Genomic DNA, 18,398 nt, shown 5'->3' on the forward strand with positions numbered 1-18,398 from the left:
TGAGACCATTTCTTTCTTTTCTTTTTTCTAAACCTTTCCCCTTCACAAGGTGTGAGCCATCTGAAAAAAAGAGGGGTCACCCCAATGCCATGGAAGGGGTAAATCAATGGTTTTCAATCTTGTGCATGCATCGGAATCACCTGGAGGATTATTAAACCACAGATGGCTGTGCTAACCCCCAGTTTGTGACTCCACAGGTTTGTTGTTGCGTCCTGAGAATTTGTATTTCTAGTAAGTTCCCAGGTGCTGCTGCTGCCGCTGGTCTGAAGACCACACTTTGAGAACCACTAGAAAATATCTGCTGAAAGGGAATCTTGCTATTTTTAGGTTCAATACCTGCAAGAGTCTTGGTTGAAACAGTCTCAGAGAAAATTATAAATGGGTAATAGAGAAGACGAATTATCAGAAGGTGACAAATTATGGAATACACTTCAGTAATGAGCTTGCCTTATTACCTTTAGACTTTTTTTCAATTCTAGAAGGCAAAAAAAAAAAAAAATTCAAGTTATTTTTGTTCTCAATAATAATCACCTTCATTGCCTCCCTGCCCTTCAGTGCCCTGAGCAAGCTCTTTAGTCATTGTTCCTTTATCTGCAGAATAGTACCTATCTCAGTGAATTGCTGTGAGGATTAAATGAGACTCTAAATGGAAAACAGTTGGCACTGAAAATGGCCTGTAAATAGGAGCTACTATGTTTTTTACTAATTTATCTACTAATTTAAGGAAATAAATTTTAATGATCGTGGGACCAAGGACCCAAACTACTTAAATCTCTAATACATTAATTGATCACATTAATAAGTCCGAATTTGTTCAAAATAAAAGGTTGTTATGCTCCAAGTACTCTGCTAACTGTGGCGGAGAACTGATTCGGCAATGTTGGTTCAAGGTATCAGCCTTCCCCCAAATACAGATTATAAACACGGGTCACCTGAAGCGCAACAAAAACCGTATCAAGGAGAGAGAGGCGTAGCAATCTTTAATCACCCAGTGATTTTTTTTGATTACGAACTTTGAGAAACACTAAAGGGACCTCTTCTCCATTCTATATGTGGCTAATATAAGCCCTAAAAGTCATTTCTATGTATTCGTTAGATCATTGTTTACTAGAAAATTTGGGAAGTCCTTTCGGACTTAGTAATTTCATTATTTTGAGTTGAACTGAAAGTCACTTGGATCAGTCAGTTGTAAATGGTTTGTGCTCTGAAACGGTTCCCAGTGTTTCGAGGTAAGTCATCCTTTCACCCAGGGGGGTACCGGTTCCTCGTGCCTGAACTGCCCGCCCAGTACCTCCCCCCTTGAACTTCCTCCCGCAAGCCTCCTCCTCCGCTTCATCTGGGCCTCAGGTCTAGCTTGTTTTGTCCCTTCGCTGCACTTGAGTAGAACATTTGGTGCTTTCCCAGGACACTACATTTTGCTGGAATGGTCAATTTCCAGGGATTTTACAGGCTGGCCAAAACAGTTTGTTCAGAACAGCGCCGCCGGGGCACTGGCAGCCCTAGGCACTAGTAGCCCTGAGAGGCAGCGCGTTTCCTCATCCGCACAGCCACTCGTGACCTTGGGCAAGCGAAGGCGCGCCGCCGGCCGCGTCAGGGCCACGCTCAGGTTGGACTTTGGAGCTGAAAATGGGGGTGGGGAGTGAGGAGGTTTCACAAACAGAAAAGACCCCAAAGCCATAAGGCGGTTCTCATTCTTTTTTGAGGGTTAATCCTTAAAATTCCTGGGGGAGGGAATGTCTACCCAGGGTTGGAGACAAAGCGTGAGAACCAGGATGGCGAAAAACGAGCCTGAATGAGAAAATCCGAAGGAGGGAGGCTGAGGGCGGACAATTGGGTTAAAAATAGAAACGCACCCTCCTCAGGACTCGCTCTTTCCAGCTCCACCCAGAGGCCGAACGCCCGGCCAGTGGCTGGCTCCGCGAGAACCGACAGCGACCCGGCTCAGCCCCGCCTCCCGGACCTACTGACTGAGCGCCGGGGGCGTGGCCTCGGGCCCTCGACGTCACCGCGGCCGCCGCTGTCGGGGTTTTCGCTGACGCACGGGTCCCGCCCCCTCCCCCTCTTTTCCCTCACAGCCCGGCCATCGGGCTGCGAGCCTGTTAGTCGGCCGGGAAGCGAAGCTGTGTGCATCCTCTACGCGGGCTTGTTTGCTCCCGGGAGCCGCGCAGCTTTCCCAGCAGTGGCAGAAGCGGCGTAGAGCGCCATCGACGGGCCCTTACGGCCCCAAGCCTCAGGGCGCGCGATTCGCTCCCCCTTGTCCGCCCAACGTGCCGTCTGTGGAGGCGTGAGGCGACGACGGGCGAGCGCCTAGTGAAGCGTTAGCCGCTGCGGCCTTCGGTCCTCCCTCTGCTCCTCTTCGCCCCCCCCGCTTCCCTCCTCCCACTTACCGAGCTCCGGCGTGTCCCGGCCACGCTCGTCGCCGCTGCAGGAACAAAAGAAGACCCCGCGGCGGCGGCGGCGGCGCCACCTCCGCCTGCGGCTCCGACCCGCTCCCGGCCCGCGGCGGCGGCGGCACCTGGGCGCCCGGCTCAGCCTTCCCGGAGGCCTCAGCCCGGCCTCACCGTGCCGGCTTCGCGCGCGAGCCCGGCTTTCGCATTTGGGGCCCCACAGGGTGAGTGGTACGGGGTTGGGGGCTGGAACCGGGTTCCTTAGGCCGTGCCGGGGGCGGGAGTGAGGGGACGGGCGGCGAACCCGGTGCAGGCCGCGGATGGCGGCGTCCGGGGGAGGGGAGCCCGCCCGCCAGCTCAGGAAGCACAAAGACGGAGGCGTCATCCTGTCGTCGTGGCCCGAGGCCTGGCTCCCCGCTTCCCTGGCTCGCTCCAGAGCGCTGTCGGGAAACAATGCCCGGCGTGCAGCCTCTGCGGGGCTGGTCTCTAGGCCGCTCGCCTCCCGCCCGGCCGCCCTCGGCGGCGGCGGCATCCGGCGTAGGCACCAGGACCCGGAGAAACAAAGAGGCCAAGGCGCCGGCCGCGCCCCCTGCCCGCTGCAAACCCCCCGTTCCCCCCCCCCCCCGCACCGGTTTTTTCTCTGAAGAGCCGTTCGGGGTCGGGGATCGGCGTGGGGCCTGCGGGCGAAGGGCGGGCCGGGCCTGCCGAGCTGCTGTTCTGCTGTTCTGCATGACTCAGTGGTTTTAGGAGAAGGCCCTACTGGGCTTTCCTGAGCGGGGCCTTTGCTTGGAGGGGGATGGGGGAGCAGTGGGACCCGAACTTATTCTAAAATCCATTGGAACATGGGGCCAGGGATTCTCGACGTCGCTGCATGTCTACCCTGAGATCCGTTTTCATGGAGGAAGTGGAGCACCTTCTCCTTTGTTTGATGCATTTAGGCTGGTGAACGTAAAAATTTTGATCGCTTTCCACGCACCTCGCGGAGCTGTGTTTTCGGGGAAGGGTCGGGCTATCTTTTATTGATTGAATGTCTATTAAAGATATAATTTATCATCCAATCCAAGGAGATACTAAGGTAAAGGAACATGTAGGTCACACATCCCGTTCTTAAACCTGGGATTTAGATACAGATTCCTAAAAACCTAAACGAATTCTATTTTATTCCTTATTAGGATTGTTTTTAAAGTAGGATTTCTTAACTCGGTAAAAATATTGCAATTTTATCTTTAAAGAGTTTTCTTAAAATGTTCCCCCACGCCTCCCTAAAAAATTAAGGATTCGTTGTAGTTCTCTCCTGTTTTCTATCTCCCAGGCCCTGAAAAGGAGCCTTTAAAAGTCAATCCTCCTCCATTTGACAAACAGGGAGCTGAAATCTGGAAAATAAGGACTTGCCCAAGGTCACTGGCTTAGTGGCAAACTAGAGACTTGAACTCAGTTCTCAATTCCCAGGTGAGTGGGAATTCATGCCGTCTCATAACGTCTTGTGCACCTGAAGTAACTATATTCCATGGGTGTAAAAGCTCTTTGTTCAGAATTGGAATTGATGAATTTTTCAGTTACACTCAGGTTTTTTTTTTAAGCTGTGAGTTAGAGGAAGCCATAAACTTTATAAAATAAGTGTTTTGGTTATACCTGATAGAGCTGACACGTGCATGCTTAAGTTTCTAATTACTTTAAAGGTGATAAATATAATGGTATTTTTTTTCTAAAATACTGACGAGAAGGGAAATGCAACCTGATGATAACACACATTCTCCACTTCATCCTCCAAATAATTGCCACTAAATGAGAATTCTTTCTTATACGCTCTCTCCACTGTGCTTAGTTTTTTTATAAACAACCTTGACCATTTTAGCTTTGAGTGATTTTTATGCCTTCATCTTCTAGATTGAGATTGTTCTGTAGTTCTTTCTCATTAGGAAAAAAACTAGCAGGCTCTTTTGTTTTCTTATGTTAGATATATGAACGCTGCATCCTTAGTTCTTGGGGTTGTGTAGGAGTTGGCAGGCTTTGAGATATAAATAGAAGCTGATTTCAGAGGCCCCTGTTGACTAGGCTTTATGTGAGAGCCTCCATCCAGCTCGGCTTGTCACATTGCAGCCTTGTGACAGGCTGAAGCGCCCTCCCATGTGATCTAAGCTTCTGAGAAATATTAAAGCAAGCTGTGCACATGTGATGGCATTTAAAAGCTGGCTTTCTAGGTGAAAAAAACCTAAAAGATGGGAACCCGTGTAGAAGACTCTCATGTCATGGTGCCCCTTGTGCGTCTCGCAGTTGAAGGTTATTTATAATGAAATGAAGGTAGACATCTTCTCTGAAGGGAAAGTGGAATACTTTATGTCAAAGTGTGTGAAATCTTTAAATGGAGTATCCTCCATTTTATTTATCTAAAAGATTTTAACAATCAGATTAAAATTACATATGTAGGTTGATTGCTTGGCCTTAAGCCAGTTTGTTTTTAAAGCCAACGTCAGATGACAGTGGACATTAGTGTAGAAAATGTGAGCTGGCATACTTAAACTGGTTTTAAGGAATGACCCAACTTTTATGCATAGGGCAAAGATTCACACATTTTGTGCATGGTGGGCATGCAAATATGTACATATTTATCTTTGAAAGCATTTTTTACCCCTGTCATACTCAACATTCAAAAACCCAGCTGAAAGTGTTTATTAATAAACTTCCTAAGTGATGTTGAAATGTTTACACTACCCTGCTCCAAAATGAGTCAGCTAAATTCCACTTACTATTTAAAGAGACAGTGTCACCTAAATTAATACTATTCAAAGTAAGTAATAACTCACTGAAAAGTGTATTCTAGTATGTAGTAGTTGGAAAAAATGACTGTGACCACAAGTCACAGCACACAAATTTCCCTTTAATCACATGCTCTCAAATATGCTTTTTGTACCCTTATACATATTTAAGATGATATGAAAACCCTCCACAACTTCATTGTAAAATAAATTTTCTTGAATATTTAATTTCTCTCATCCAGAGGAAAACTTAATAATTTAACACAGCATTTTAACAAGACTTTGAGAAAAGCAAACCCTTGCTTGCTTTCAAACAAATGCTTGCTATGTAAAGCTTTTTCTGGTAACCTAGCACTAATATTAACCTAGCAATACTAAAGAGTCGTGTGTTTATATTGCCTTACTTTACTATATTAAATTTGAGCTTGGAACGGTTTTATTATTTTCTGGTATGAGGAAGACAAGCACTTGTTAAAAATTAATAGTGCCTTTGGCTGAGAAATTTTGTTCATAATTTATACATTGCAGGTTCCTAGGCACTGGCTTTAAAGTACTCTGAAACAGATTTTCACACTTCAAATGGACAACATAAAAGGAGTTTCATAAACCAGCTGACCCTAAATTCTTAAACTTTACTTGTTGGTGCCAAGGTACCAGGAAGGGCTACCAGCTTTCTTTTCAGCCTTATATAAAGATGTTTCAGCATTTAAAAAGTACAGATGCCCTGCCTCAGCAGAAATGTCAAATTACTGATGAAGCCCAGATACGTATAGGTGTCAGTTTTAAGAATGCTTTATTTATCCAGTTTACAGAACTACCTATAAATATCAAGAGTCAGTGATAAATTGTGATTAGCCAAGTAAGTAAAAACATCATTTGAAATGGTCTACCTGTAGTGCAGGAGAGTCAAAAGTAACCAAAGAATAAAAGATACCAGTTTCCCAAATTGATTAAAACATAACCCTGAGAGCTAGCAGACCTTTTCATAAATTGAAATGAAGAATAGTGACAGGTAAAAATATCTTAATAATGATAGAATTGCTTTTAGGTTATTTGGTTTGGTTTGGTGTTTTTTGGTTTTTTGGGGCCCTAAAAAGTTTGCTTTTATAAAGGCAACAAAATATTGATAATTATCTCTGCCTACTCTTTTTAATGATTCACAGAATTTAGGCTTTTGTGAAACTTGTGTAGAAATAACAATGGTATACTGTTAATTATATCAGACTATATTCTGGTGATATGCTAATTTCTTAAATTTTGTTTCATCTATAGCAGAAAAATATGGCTCAGGAGACTAACCAGACCCCGGGGCCCATGCTGTGTAGCACAGGATGTGGCTTTTATGGAAATCCTAGGACAAATGGAATGTGTTCAGTTTGCTACAAAGAACATCTTCAGAGACAGCAGAATAGTGGCAGAATGAGCCCAATGGGTAAGTTGTTTTCAAGGAAAAACACATGTGAAGAACTGGAGGACAGAAAATATAGAACCAAAAATTGGGGCTGAGAATGCTGAAAGCCCATGGAGAGAACACTTAACAAGAGCTTGAAATTAAAGCAACAGCCCAAGTACTTGATGTGACTAATCAGGAATGAATATCTACAAGCATCTTCTAGCTTTTCAGTTTTCTTTTTTTGACGTTTTTCTGTTTCACACTTGTGTTCATTGGATATGACTTTTTAATATTTTGTGTTTGGATATTCAAGTGTAGGATTACAGCACAGTAAATGCTTATATCACTAACCTAATTAAATTGCAAGTATTCATTACTTACTAAGTCTTGATACTAAGTGAGTTTTTGTGTAGTGTTCATTGGTTCCTTACAAGTCCTTTTTTTAAATAGGGACAGCTAGTGGTTCCAACAGTCCTACCTCAGATTCTGCATCTGTACAAAGAGCAGACACTAGCTTAAACAACTGTGAAGGTGCTGCTGGCAGCACATCTGAAAAATCAAGGTAAGATTGAACATTTCAGAGTTTTTATATTATTACAAAGAGGAAACCAAGATGTCTGTACTAGTCCGATAATAAAAATGTTAATATGTCAGATATCCTTGGTTTTGCATTGTTGCATAATCGAGGATTTCAGTGTCTAACTTAAGTCATTGAGTAAAGATGTATATTAGAACAGACTCCCTACCCCCTCAAGGATTCTGTGTTGTAAATGCTGTGCTTTTTTATTTCTTTGTAATTGAGGTTCAGGGGTTGTCGAGTGAGACTATGGACTATATTATTGGACCAAACAAGGTATTTTGGCAGAGCTGCCCTTTTTGCCCTTAAACAAGTTACAGGCACAGCTAAAAATTCCTAGTTAGTTTTAGAATATGGCAACCTATACAAAATGCAGCCCCAAGTTGATGAGCCATTTATCAAACTTTTTTCTCAACCATTTATGCTGGGCATCCAATATTTCTTTAAATTTTAGGTTTTCTAGCTCCATTTGCTCATGTTGGAAATATTATATAATTTAAAGTTGAACTGACAACTATTCATTGTCTCAAGAAGTACCCTTAACACCTTTAAAAATTGTTTGCTTGAACTCAAATAGAAATGTGCCTGTGGCTGCCTTGCCTGTAACTCAGCAAATGACAGAAATGAGCATTTCAAGAGAGGACAAAATAACTACCCCGAAAACAGAGGTGTCAGAGCCAGGTATGCTTTTCATTTAATACTTGTTCAGTTCTGAATTAGATAGTGCAAGTAATGGTTGGTGGGGAGATTCTTTCCTTCCCATTGAAGGACCAAAGAGGAAGGAGAGCTATAAAATACAGGCCAAAGAACTGCTATCTTTAAAAGTTTCTTGACGTGTAAAATAGTCACTTTGTTTATTCTCAATTTCTTCTCTGCTCATCCCCTGCATTACCCTCATGTGCATAATGGGCAAAGTCTGTAATCTGGAGATGGGATGTCTTAAGAACTTGATGAAGTGAAGTTTCAAGGTCATAAAGAATAATTTTATGATCAAAAGCAGTAATACTCAGTTTTGATATTGTCAATGTTGTAGAAAACTTTAAAGCAAAACAACATACTGAACACTAAAACTTATTTGAAGAAGTGCAGTATTCCTATCCTATATTGTGTGGGAGTTTAAAACTCAGTGTGAAAAGTGTTTTTCATGACATTTGGTGAGTTTGGAGACTTTAGTTACTTACATAGCACAACCAGAAGTACCCTAATGGTGCAAGAAGACTGACTTGAATTACCTGTACTAGGCCCTAGAACAAAGATTTCTGTACTTTATGTTGTGTACATATTTGATCAATTTGTTCTTTTTTGGCAGAGTGCTAATTAAATGCAATATAAAACTTGTGAGAAAAGTGTCAGTGGTTATACAATCTGCTTTGGAGGCTTGCTTTTGCTAACAGCAGTCAAGTTTGTTTACTGTATTAATCTTACAACATTAAGGCCAAATTCTTAAGTTTGGCAGGTAAATCTATATTTGGTATTTTGAAATGAGCTCCATCCTTAAAACTGACCACATTAGTGTTCCCATGATGCCTTTTTTTTTTTTTTTTTAAATACTCTGACCTTGGAAAAATAGTCTTGGGTTAGAGCTGTAGCTAGTATGTATTTATTACTTAGTAGGCATTTTGTGGTTCACTGCTATTTGCCTTTTCTGTATAATTTTCTTCTTATTCCCTTGTCTCAGGAGCCACAGTTCATTTACAGGTGTGGCCAAAGAAATGACTGACATCCTATCTCTACCCCATACAACTATTCCCATAGATTATTCTTTATCCTCATGACATCCGAAAAAACAATAGTTTTGTCCCAGTAGCAGTAGGTAGAACTTTCTTCTTTTAGTCCAATTAATATTAGGCTATTTGTCCCAGTAGATACATTGCTAATGCAATTGAATTATAAATTGGCAGAGTTTTAGAGTAAATTGCCATTAAACCAATCAGCTTGCTGTAGGAGCTAATAGCATTGGTGCTGGCATAGTTGGGCAGTAATTTCAGCATTGGCATACATAAAGTTGCCATTTTTATGGTTTGGATTAATATTAAAACCCAAGTTTATAGCGTTTCAGGTGTAGTTATACTAAGTAAGTATATGTAAATTTTGGTATTTTGTTTTAAATAACTAGTGGCAATGTGGGCTTCAGTACAGTAATCTATTTTTTGTTCATTGTGAGAAATCTTATCGATGTCATGTACACTGAAACTTAAAGCCCTTTTAGGTGGAGAAATGGTGGTGGGACTGTTTGTAGATACTAACTCTAACTGTCCACTAAGATTCTTGTTCTGCCTGTGGAATCTTTGATAGTTTAAAATCAGAACTTCTCAAGTAGTTTCTAAAGACTGTGCTGATCTTTTTTAAAAACAAGCTTTTAAAAATCTTTTAAGTCTTCCTATAATGTTTAGTGCACCTTTGAAAATGGCAAAATGATTGTTTTGGAGTTTTTGGATCTGACATTGATTTAGGGATTAATGGTTTGGGTTATGTCAAAATTTGCTGTTTATCTCTACAGATTTTTTTTTTCTATAAGCAAAAAACTCAAAATGATTTATAGCTAACTGCTTCAAAGTCAGCTACTCTTATTTACTGAGATGTAATGAATTTGAACTGCCCTGATTGAGAGGTTTGCATTTAGGAAATTATAATGTGGAAAAACTGAGCATATGATTAACATCTCCCAGCTCTTTAAAACAGAATTAGGATTTTGTTTTTAGTACTAGTTAAGAGTGTTTTAAAGGAATTTCTTGAGTGAGTGATCATTTTACAGAATTAGAGAAGCAAAGTATGGTGATTGGCAGGAATTTTTCGATTTGAAAGGTTCTCATGTTAAAGTATTTTCAAGGAATGCTTCTTAAATACTTTTTTTTGACTTAAATGTTAGTGAATGCTTGACAAATTCTGTTTTTGTCCTTTTCAGTTGTCACTCAGCCCAGTCCATCAGTTTCTCAGCCCAGTACTTCTCAGAGTGAAGAAAAAGCTCCTGAATTGCCCAAACCAAAGAAAAACAGATGTTTCATGTGCAGAAAGAAAGTTGGTCTTACAGGTATTACAAAATATAAGACAATGTGTATTTTACTCCTGCAGTTAGGAAGGAGCTCTTGGTCACTCCCTAAGAGACCGATTGGTCTTACACATTTAAAAAAAAATGCCTGGCTAGCTGTAGTCTAGGAAAGGTGGGGGAGGTGGTATTGGAGTAAAAAGAAGTTGGATTTAATTTCCATCTATCTCCTAATAATATGAAATGTTTTAGCTCACACCCCCCTATTTTCTTTTATTAGATTGATAAAAAGTTTTTGTATACCTAGGGAAAATGTTGCTGATATTGCCACCGGCTTTGAGCTATGCACAGAATGTTCCAAGTGCTTTTTTTTCTTTTCCCTTTAAATCTCAGACCTTGATGGTTGTTGTCACTTGAGGAAACATTACCCACTTAACATAAGGTAGTACTATGTTTTGAATCCAGGTCAGCCTGACTCCAGAGCCTGTGTAAATTTTATTCTACTTCACATCTACAGGAGTTGATAGAGGGAGAGCACCTGGTAGAAATTAGCTGGCAGATAGCCCATTTTGTTTTCTCTATGTGGTTTGGCTTACCAGACACTTCCCTGTTGGCCCTTGCAAGGGAAGACTGAACATAGTTATTTGAATTTCTCACCATGTCAAAGGAAGTTAAAAGTTCCTTTTCCAGTGTAAAGTGATATAACTCTTTTGAAGAGTTGACTGTGTCTTATCACCAGAAAGTAGAAGAAAAGAGTTCACTGTCTTTTATGTTGCAAAGCAGTGAAAACCTGGTTCCCTTTCTATAGTGACTAAGCTTTTTTTTTTTTTTCTTTTAATTGCCTCAAGTTCTCAAGTGACTGCTTCTTTGTTTGTTCAGGGTTTGACTGCCGATGTGGAAATTTGTTTTGTGGACTTCACCGTTACTCTGACAAGCACAACTGTCCATATGATTACAAAGCAGAAGCTGCAGCAAAAATCAGAAAAGAGAATCCAGTTGTTGTGGCTGAAAAAATTCAGAGAATATAAATTACTACTTGTGAAGAGACTGAAACTTTGTTTTTATTTTAATATATCGTAGGAAAACATTAAAGAGCAGATGCATGGCCATTTTTCTTTGATGTTCTCCAGAGTTTTACTTTCCACTTGTCTGTCTTATAATTGATATTTTAGGATGTTTGAGTGTTTGTTACAGGCAGAATTGGATAGATACAGCCCTACAAAATGTATATGCCCTCCCCTGAATAAAATTGGATGAAAATCTGCACAGCAAAGTGAAATACACAGATAATAGGAACAAAATACAGTTCCCATGTGCCAAACAAAATAAATGAAATCTCTGCATGTTTGCAGCATATCTGCCTTTTGGGAATGTAATCAAGGTATAATCTTTGGCTAGTGTTATGTGCCTGTATTTTTTTAAAATGGTACACCAGAAAAGGACTGGCAGTCTACTTCTACCATAGTTAAACTTCACCCTCTTAATTTCACAACATGTTCTTTGGAAGCAGGAAGAAATGCTTATAAAGAGGATCAGACCTTCCCATGAAACCAGTATTTGGTGCCATATATAAGCCCAGTTAAATTGGTCATCTAAAGCTGTCAAATAAGACATTCTGTGAAAGGTAAACATCGAAACTGCTTATAAGTAAAACCATCAAGCCAACATCAGGGTCTTGAGATAATCTTTGAAGCTTATTGTGCTGGCCTGCACCAGAAGATGTCTGCATTACTCATTGCTAAAAATGTGTAGCACAGAACTGTACTAGGATTAATTTGTTTACAAGAAGAAATTTAAACTCTACGTTTGGTTTTCACATACAGCAGCTCTATTGAATAACATGCATCTGAATTTTAAGTTGCAAAGGTATCTGAATAATTTTTCATGTGCATCTTTTGTCGAATGTTTTGGTTCAAGAAAGAATGTTTAAAGCCTTTTAAAAGACTTCAGTTCTTAATGTAACTGTACCCTTCTGCATGGAAAATCATAACCAACATGGCTGCAGTAGACTTCTTAGTGGTATCCAGCACCACTTGCAGAGGGCTGCTTTATCATATTGTACTTGGGTGTAGGACTCTAGTGTTCTTGGGTGTATTGCATGGGCTGCATTATCTACAGCATTGTACAATAACAACTAGAAAAGGCAGTATACTTCACTGATGCTTGTCTGGTAATACCACTTCTGTGTTATAATGGAAGGTTTTTTGTGATGTATGAAACTTGTGTTTTTTATATATAAATGACTATAGTTAGTGTTGTGGTAATGCCTGTTTTCATCTGTAAATAGTTAAGTATGTACACGAGGCACTACTTCTGATTTATTGCAGTGTTCAGTCCTAGTTTTTACTTTTATTAAAGCATTCAGTTTTGCTTTCAATTTTATGTACCTTAGTTCTGAGTTAGACCTGCAGATGTGTACAGATAGTTCATATTTATGTATTGCACATAATCATGCTATTCAGCATTGATGCTATATTGTATTATGTAAATAATAAAAGCCATGTACAGAGGGAAACTTCACTTGTTCTTTGGGTTTTTAAGCCCCAGTTAGAATCTTAAAGGGGGGAAATGAGAAAATGTTATTTTGCATGGCTGTACTGTAATTTTTTCCTTTGCCATCCCTGAAGTTATTCAAGTGATAACCAAGAGATATTTGAAGCATTTTCAGGTATGATACCTGGTAAGGCAGTTTATTTTTTAAGAATTCAATAGGCACCTTTGGGATCAAAACGATTTTAAAATCTGAGGAGAAAAATGAAATTGGAACAATTATAGACTGTCCCCTTTCCCCATGTTGTAAAAGATGACTTTTTATAATTCTGAAGAAAGTAGGTATGACTTAGTTTACAAAAGTACGTGTTTCATTTCTGTTTTGGGTTTGGTTCTAATACAGAGATGCACCTGTGGTCTTTGCAAGAGTTTGCAAAACTTGGTCTTTGCAAAGTTTATGCCAGATCATGAAGAACAAGGGGTGACATGTACATGCTAACTTTGCCCGGGGTAAATAAATACCAGAGTGCAACCATTGCTTCTCTGTGATGCAGTTTGGGATGGAAATACCCTAGTTTTTATCTGTCAGTTCTTTGCATGCTGCTACTTTCACTTCAAGTTGGGGGTGGGGTTAACGTATATGTCAATGTTTCTATATTGACAGGGTATTTCCCTGAACATGAAAAAATCACAGTTGAGTTGGAAATTACAAGATTTTGAAGGGGAACTTAATTTTTTAAGTTAAAAATGAAATCAGTGATATACAGGAGCCCTCAGACTCCATCACTCTGAAGGTCTGAGTAGCAGCAAGAGATTGGTAGAGTTTTTTTGTTTTTTGACAGTTTCACTCATGTTTCCCAGGCTGGAGTGCAATGGCATGATCTGAGCACACCCAGATTCAAGCGATTCTCTTGCCTTCACCTCCTAAGTAGCTGGGATTACAGGCTTGTGCCTCCATGTCTGGCTAATTTTGTATTTTTAGTGGAGACGGGTTTCTCCATGTTAGGCTGGTCTGGAACTCCAGACCTGCCTCTACCTCCCAAAGTACTGCGATTAGGGGCATGATTCACATTTCCTGGCCAATTGGTAGTTTTTTACAAGAAATACTAATTTAGACCAGAACAAAGATTTGTCAGGGTTGTCCATTGATTGGGGAGAAAGGGATCTGTAAGGCACCTGAGAGGGTTCAATTCTAGATTCTTGCATTGAAACCTGAATGCAAGACCATGCAGTCCTTTAACTTGGAAATGCACTGACATAAGCACTTTAGTAATAAAACAGCCGGGTGCTCATGCTTACAATTTCAGCACTTTGGGAGGTCGAGGTGGGCGGATCACCTGAGGTCTGGAGTTTGAGACCAGCCTGGCTGACATGGTGAGAACCCGTATCTACTAAAAATAAAAAGCCAGGCATGGTGTAAGGTGCCCGTAGTCCCAGCTACTTGGGAGACTGCGGCAGAAGAATCACGAACCCGGAGAGGCAAAGATTGCAGTGAGTCAAGATTGCATCACTGCACTCCAGCCTGGGCAACAGAGTGAGAGACTCTGTCTCAAAACAAAAAGATTCCCTTACATAAGCAGACAAATCTTTACACCCCCACAACCTAAAGTTTTGTTAAGCTATGACCACATAAATTTGTGGAATAAATGGGTGAGTCCTTTTGAAAAACCTCATCTTCAGTGTGACTGATCTGTAAAACTAGAGCCTCAGGTTTGATCCTAGGTAGGCTTTCCACAACGTGGATTAGTTTACAAGAGAAAACTGTTTTTGAGCAGTATGGCATAGTCATTAAGATCAGGGACCCTGGAACCAGCCTGTGATTTGGGATCCACTTTGGGCTGCTTCGTCTGTTCAATGAGGACAGCAACCACCTACTTCAGGAGTGTGAAGCTGACAGCACTTAAAACTACCTGGCACATGATTTTTGCTATTAATGTCCTGGAGTAATGGTTTCCAGAACTTGGAAAGAAAACTCTTCGAGAACAAGATTGGTTACATCAAGTTGTATAGTGAAAAAATAAAGATCTGTTATTTAAACTTGCAGTTTAGAATGATTAGAATGATTCTTTTCAGTAGGCTTCCTTTGCAAGAGATCTGCATTAAATAAAGTTCCTAGGAAATAAAGTGAGCAAATAATCTACCAAGTAATGATAGCAAGATGTTAAGCATACTTTTGTTGTAACTATTTTGGATGTTGGTAATACCTTCACGTGGTTCACAAATAGATCTATCAATGCACACTGAGAAGCAAAGCCTCTCAACCTGTTCCATATCCTCCATTCCAAAAGGCACACATACATTTTAGATAACTCATAGGTTAGAAAGTTATTTAATCTCTTCCACATCATGTAAATATTTGAATATGTAACAAAGAATTTGACGCTTGTCTGTTTGAATGCAAAGTTCTCAACAGTGGTTTTTGTTCATAAGTATTAACTTGTAATTTTGGAGAGTAATGGGCATAATTGCTGGTTGATTAGCAATAAGATTATGTCACCTTCAACAACCTAGAAGAGTTTCCATGGGTGAGGCAACAGGTTAACAAAAAAAAGAAAACTGGAAATAAAGTTTCTCCTGTTTGTACAAACTGCTTTAAAAACAAGTGTACATATACAACAGAATACAAAAGTTCCTTTTAACACTTGAAAGGATAGCTATTTCCACGCACAACTGCTGGTTTTAAATTTACATAAAAGCAGACTTTGTGTTTCCAGAATATTTGTTACCGCTGTAGAAGTAAATTCCATTTTGTGCCATAAATGTAAGACTCCATTTTTTCTGCAATTGCTAAGTGCCACTTTCCTTTTATTATGGGTAGGAATGTTGCAAGGATTCTTAAGCACACAGCAAGAAGAAAGAAGTTACAGATTGTTTTCTAGTTGGCCAATCTGTGTTGAATATATTTTTTATGATGATTTTTATTGACACAACAGAACCTCAGACTGTATATGTCAAATGATTGATAATGTAATCAAAGCTACTCAGGAATTGGGGTAATTTTTCAGTCAACTCAGAAGTTAATAGGAAATCCTTATTACACTTTTTTTTTTTTTTGAGACGGAGTTTCGCTCTTGTTACCCAGGCTGGAGTGCAATGGCGCGATCTCGGCTCACCGCAACCTCCGCCTCCTGGGTTCAAGCAATTCTCCAGCCTCAGCATCCCGAGTAGCTAGGATTACAGGCACGCGCCACCATGCCCAGTTAATTTTTTGTATTTTTAGTAGAGACGGGGTTTCACCATGTTGACCAGGATGGTCTCGATCTCTTGATCTCGTGATCCACCCGCCTTGGCCTCCCAAAATGATGGGATTACAGGCTTGAGCCACCACGCCAGGCCCCACATTCTTAAATTTTAGATAAATGCAAGAACTATTCACAAAATAACATTTATTAAGCACCTACCTTGTAGAACTCAGGCCTTAGCCAGGAAAAAAAAAATACAAATAAATTAGCCTCATGACCTCAAATACTTGGGTCTGGGTAAATTTTTCAGCCTGCTCTTGTGAATATAATCCAGGATAAATTAAAAATGTTGGCTGGTCCTTGCTATGTAATATGCTTCTGCCCTTTTGTTCCTTCCCATCACTAAAAATGTATTCAAACATGCAACCTACAATACCAGTTGACAAATATAATTTAGATTTTCTTTTGTGTGTTACTAATCTACTATTATAGAACCTCAAGCATTTCTCTAAAGAAAACTGTCTTACACATCATGGTGTTGTGGTTTTAATGTCCACCCCAATGAGAAAAGTACTTACTTACTAGTCATGTTTCCTAAGGAACCCCACCCCTAGATTTATCCCATAGGAGGTCCTATAAATAATATCCACCTACTAAAATTATTTGGCTTCTAATGTTAAGTTTTGCACTAATTGCTATTGTAACAGTAACTCTACAGTTAAAAGTTGTAATATTTAAATAATAATCTGCCATCAGAGCCATTAACCTTTAGCATCTGTGATATATTTAAAAAATGCCTGCTAAAATTGTCTGTCTATGCGCAAACAAGTTTTGTTTTTCGCTACACTGTGGCTTATTTGGTTGGCATGAAAATTAGATTGCTTTGCATATCTGGGGTAGCATAACCAATTTTATCAGGGGCTAGATTATTTCAGATGACAAAAATAACGAGACTTCAGAGGTTTGATAAAGTTATGATTCGTATTAGAAGTGGGTACAATCTGAAAATATGATTTATATTCAGGCGTGGTCCTTTAGCATTCGAGTGATAGGTACGTTTGTTTGGATGAAAGATAGACTTTTAAAGTAGATTAAATGATAGCAGTTTTTACTTGATAAGTTGGGGCCCATGATAACAGCAAGCATTCCACTTATAATTGGTGTCCATTCAGGAAAAAACAGACATAACCATTATGTGACTCAATAGAAAGAAGAAAATTACACTGGTAAAAAATATTGTTAAAAAAAAATACCTAGTAAAAACTACTAAGAGGATTACATTAGTGAAGATTCAGGTTGTGAAGTAAAAGGAGAGATTAACAGAATAGGTTTACCTTTATTTGATCTCCTTACAGGAATCTATCTTTCATGGCAACTAACTCTCCTATTTTGATGAAACTTTTCAGGTTGATGGATTTAACAAGAATAATATAAATCCAAAATTTTCTATTTTAAGGTCATGATTTTATTTTTTACTCTGTGGTTCTTAAACACAATTTACTTCATTTCATATAACACCTGCCAATAATAACCTAATAAAATTAAACAAGCTCTGGTTTAGGTTTACCAAATTAAAATATGTTTAACAAAACCTAGAAATGGTGTGAAACGTTGAAAGCATGTGAAAGGAATAGCACTCTAATCCAGCAGTTTATTTTATTTGTGCTTTTTAATAATTGCTGTTTTAGATTATCTAAGGAGTTGATAATACATGGTTGTTTCTATCTGGCTTTGAAGTGATCCAAGTATGTATATGTGGTTTGTGTTATAAAACAACCAAAAAATACAGTCTCCCTATGAACATATGCAGAGTGGTTAGAAAGTATTCCCACTCTCTAGGCCAGAAACGTCATGAATGCTCTAATATCTGACTAAATGTCCAAACTGGAGAAGTTTTTGACAATTTTTCTGGACTGTGGAGGGTGTTTTTCAAAGATCCCTATTAAACTTTAGGAATTAGAAGGGAATCTAAGAAAATTGCTTATTTAATCTACAAACTGATAAACAGAACCTAAAGTATTGAAAATGATTAAATATTCTATAAAATCAATAATTTACCAAAAATAGAAAACTTTTAATTACCTGTTTATTTATTATTTATTTATTACTTGAGACGGAGTTTTGCTCTGTCACCCGGCTGGAGTGCAGTGGCACAATCTTGGCTCACTGCAACCTCCACCTCCCATGTTCAAGCAGTTCTCTGGCCTCAGCCTCCCAAGTACCTGGGATTATAGGCACGTGCCACCACACCTGGCTAATTGTTTCTTATTTTTAGTAGAGAGGGAGTTTCACCATGTTTGCCAGGTTGGTTTTGAATTCCTGACCTCAAGTGATCTGCCCACAGCAGCCTCCCAAAGTGTTAGGATTACAGGCATGAGCCACTGCGCCCGGCTACTTATTTATTTTTATTTATTTATTTATTTATTGAGATGGAGTCTCGCTCTGTTGCCCAGGCTGGAGTGCAATGGTGCAATATCAGCACACTGCAACCTGCACCTCCCAGGTTCAAGCAATTCTCCTGCCTCAGCCTCCCAAGAGCTGGGATTACAGGTGCAGGCCACCACACCTGCCTAATTTTTGTGTATTTTGGTAGAAACAAGGTTTCGCCATGTTGACCAGGCAAGTCT

At 39.8% G+C, this 18,398-nt stretch overlaps 2 protein-coding genes across 5 annotated transcripts in view; both read left to right on the plus strand.

Annotated features, from left to right (window-relative positions):
• The window catches only part of LOC144578672 (uncharacterized), a 20,281-nt gene extending 17,670 nt beyond the window's left edge, over positions 1–2,611 (plus strand). Inside the window, exons 2-3 of the mRNA XM_078345625.1 lie at positions 1,221–1,606; positions 1,879–2,611. Of these exons, the coding sequence (XP_078201751.1) occupies positions 1,221–1,606; positions 1,879–2,197 (705 nt within the window). The 3' untranslated portion in view covers positions 2,198–2,611. The remainder of the gene's footprint in view (positions 1–1,220; positions 1,607–1,878) is intronic.
• ZFAND5 (zinc finger AN1-type containing 5) lies at positions 2,099–12,614 on the plus strand. Of its 4 annotated transcripts, none has more exons than XM_017973033.4 (7): positions 2,099–2,611; positions 3,700–3,836; positions 6,416–6,575; positions 6,987–7,098; positions 7,691–7,794; positions 10,019–10,144; positions 10,979–12,614. In XM_017973033.4, exons 3-7 carry the CDS (start codon positions 6,425–6,427, stop codon positions 11,125–11,127), a joined length of 642 nt encoding a protein of 213 aa, XP_017828522.1. In that variant the 5' UTR covers positions 2,099–2,611; positions 3,700–3,836; positions 6,416–6,424; the 3' UTR covers positions 11,128–12,614. The 4 variants fall into 4 exon arrangements, with proteins under 4 accessions (XP_017828522.1, XP_017828528.1, XP_003732017.1 ...); XM_017973039.4 differs by having other exon boundaries at positions 3,750–3,836; XM_078366577.1 differs by lacking the exon at positions 2,099–2,611 and adding an exon at positions 3,048–3,462 and having other exon boundaries at positions 3,750–3,836.
• The last annotated feature ends 5,784 nt before the right edge of the window (positions 12,615–18,398 follow it).

Source organism: Callithrix jacchus, chromosome 1 (genome assembly GCF_049354715.1).
Source record: "Callithrix jacchus isolate 240 chromosome 1, calJac240_pri, whole genome shotgun sequence".
Taxonomy (NCBI): Eukaryota; Metazoa; Chordata; class Mammalia; order Primates; family Cebidae; genus Callithrix; species Callithrix jacchus.

Bases quoted from the DNA above. Each gene is read 5' to 3' on its own strand.
- ZFAND5 (XM_017973033.4), top strand. From the start codon at position 6,425: ATGGCTCAGGAGACTAACCAGACCCCGGGGCCCATGCTGTGTAGCACA. The intron at 6,576-6,986 runs GTAAGTTGTTTT...TTTTTTAAATAG, and splicing joins TGGCAGAATGAGCCCAATGG to GGACAGCTAGTGGTTCCAAC. The intron at 7,099-7,690 runs GTAAGATTGAAC...GAACTCAAATAG, and splicing joins AGCACATCTGAAAAATCAAG to AAATGTGCCTGTGGCTGCCT.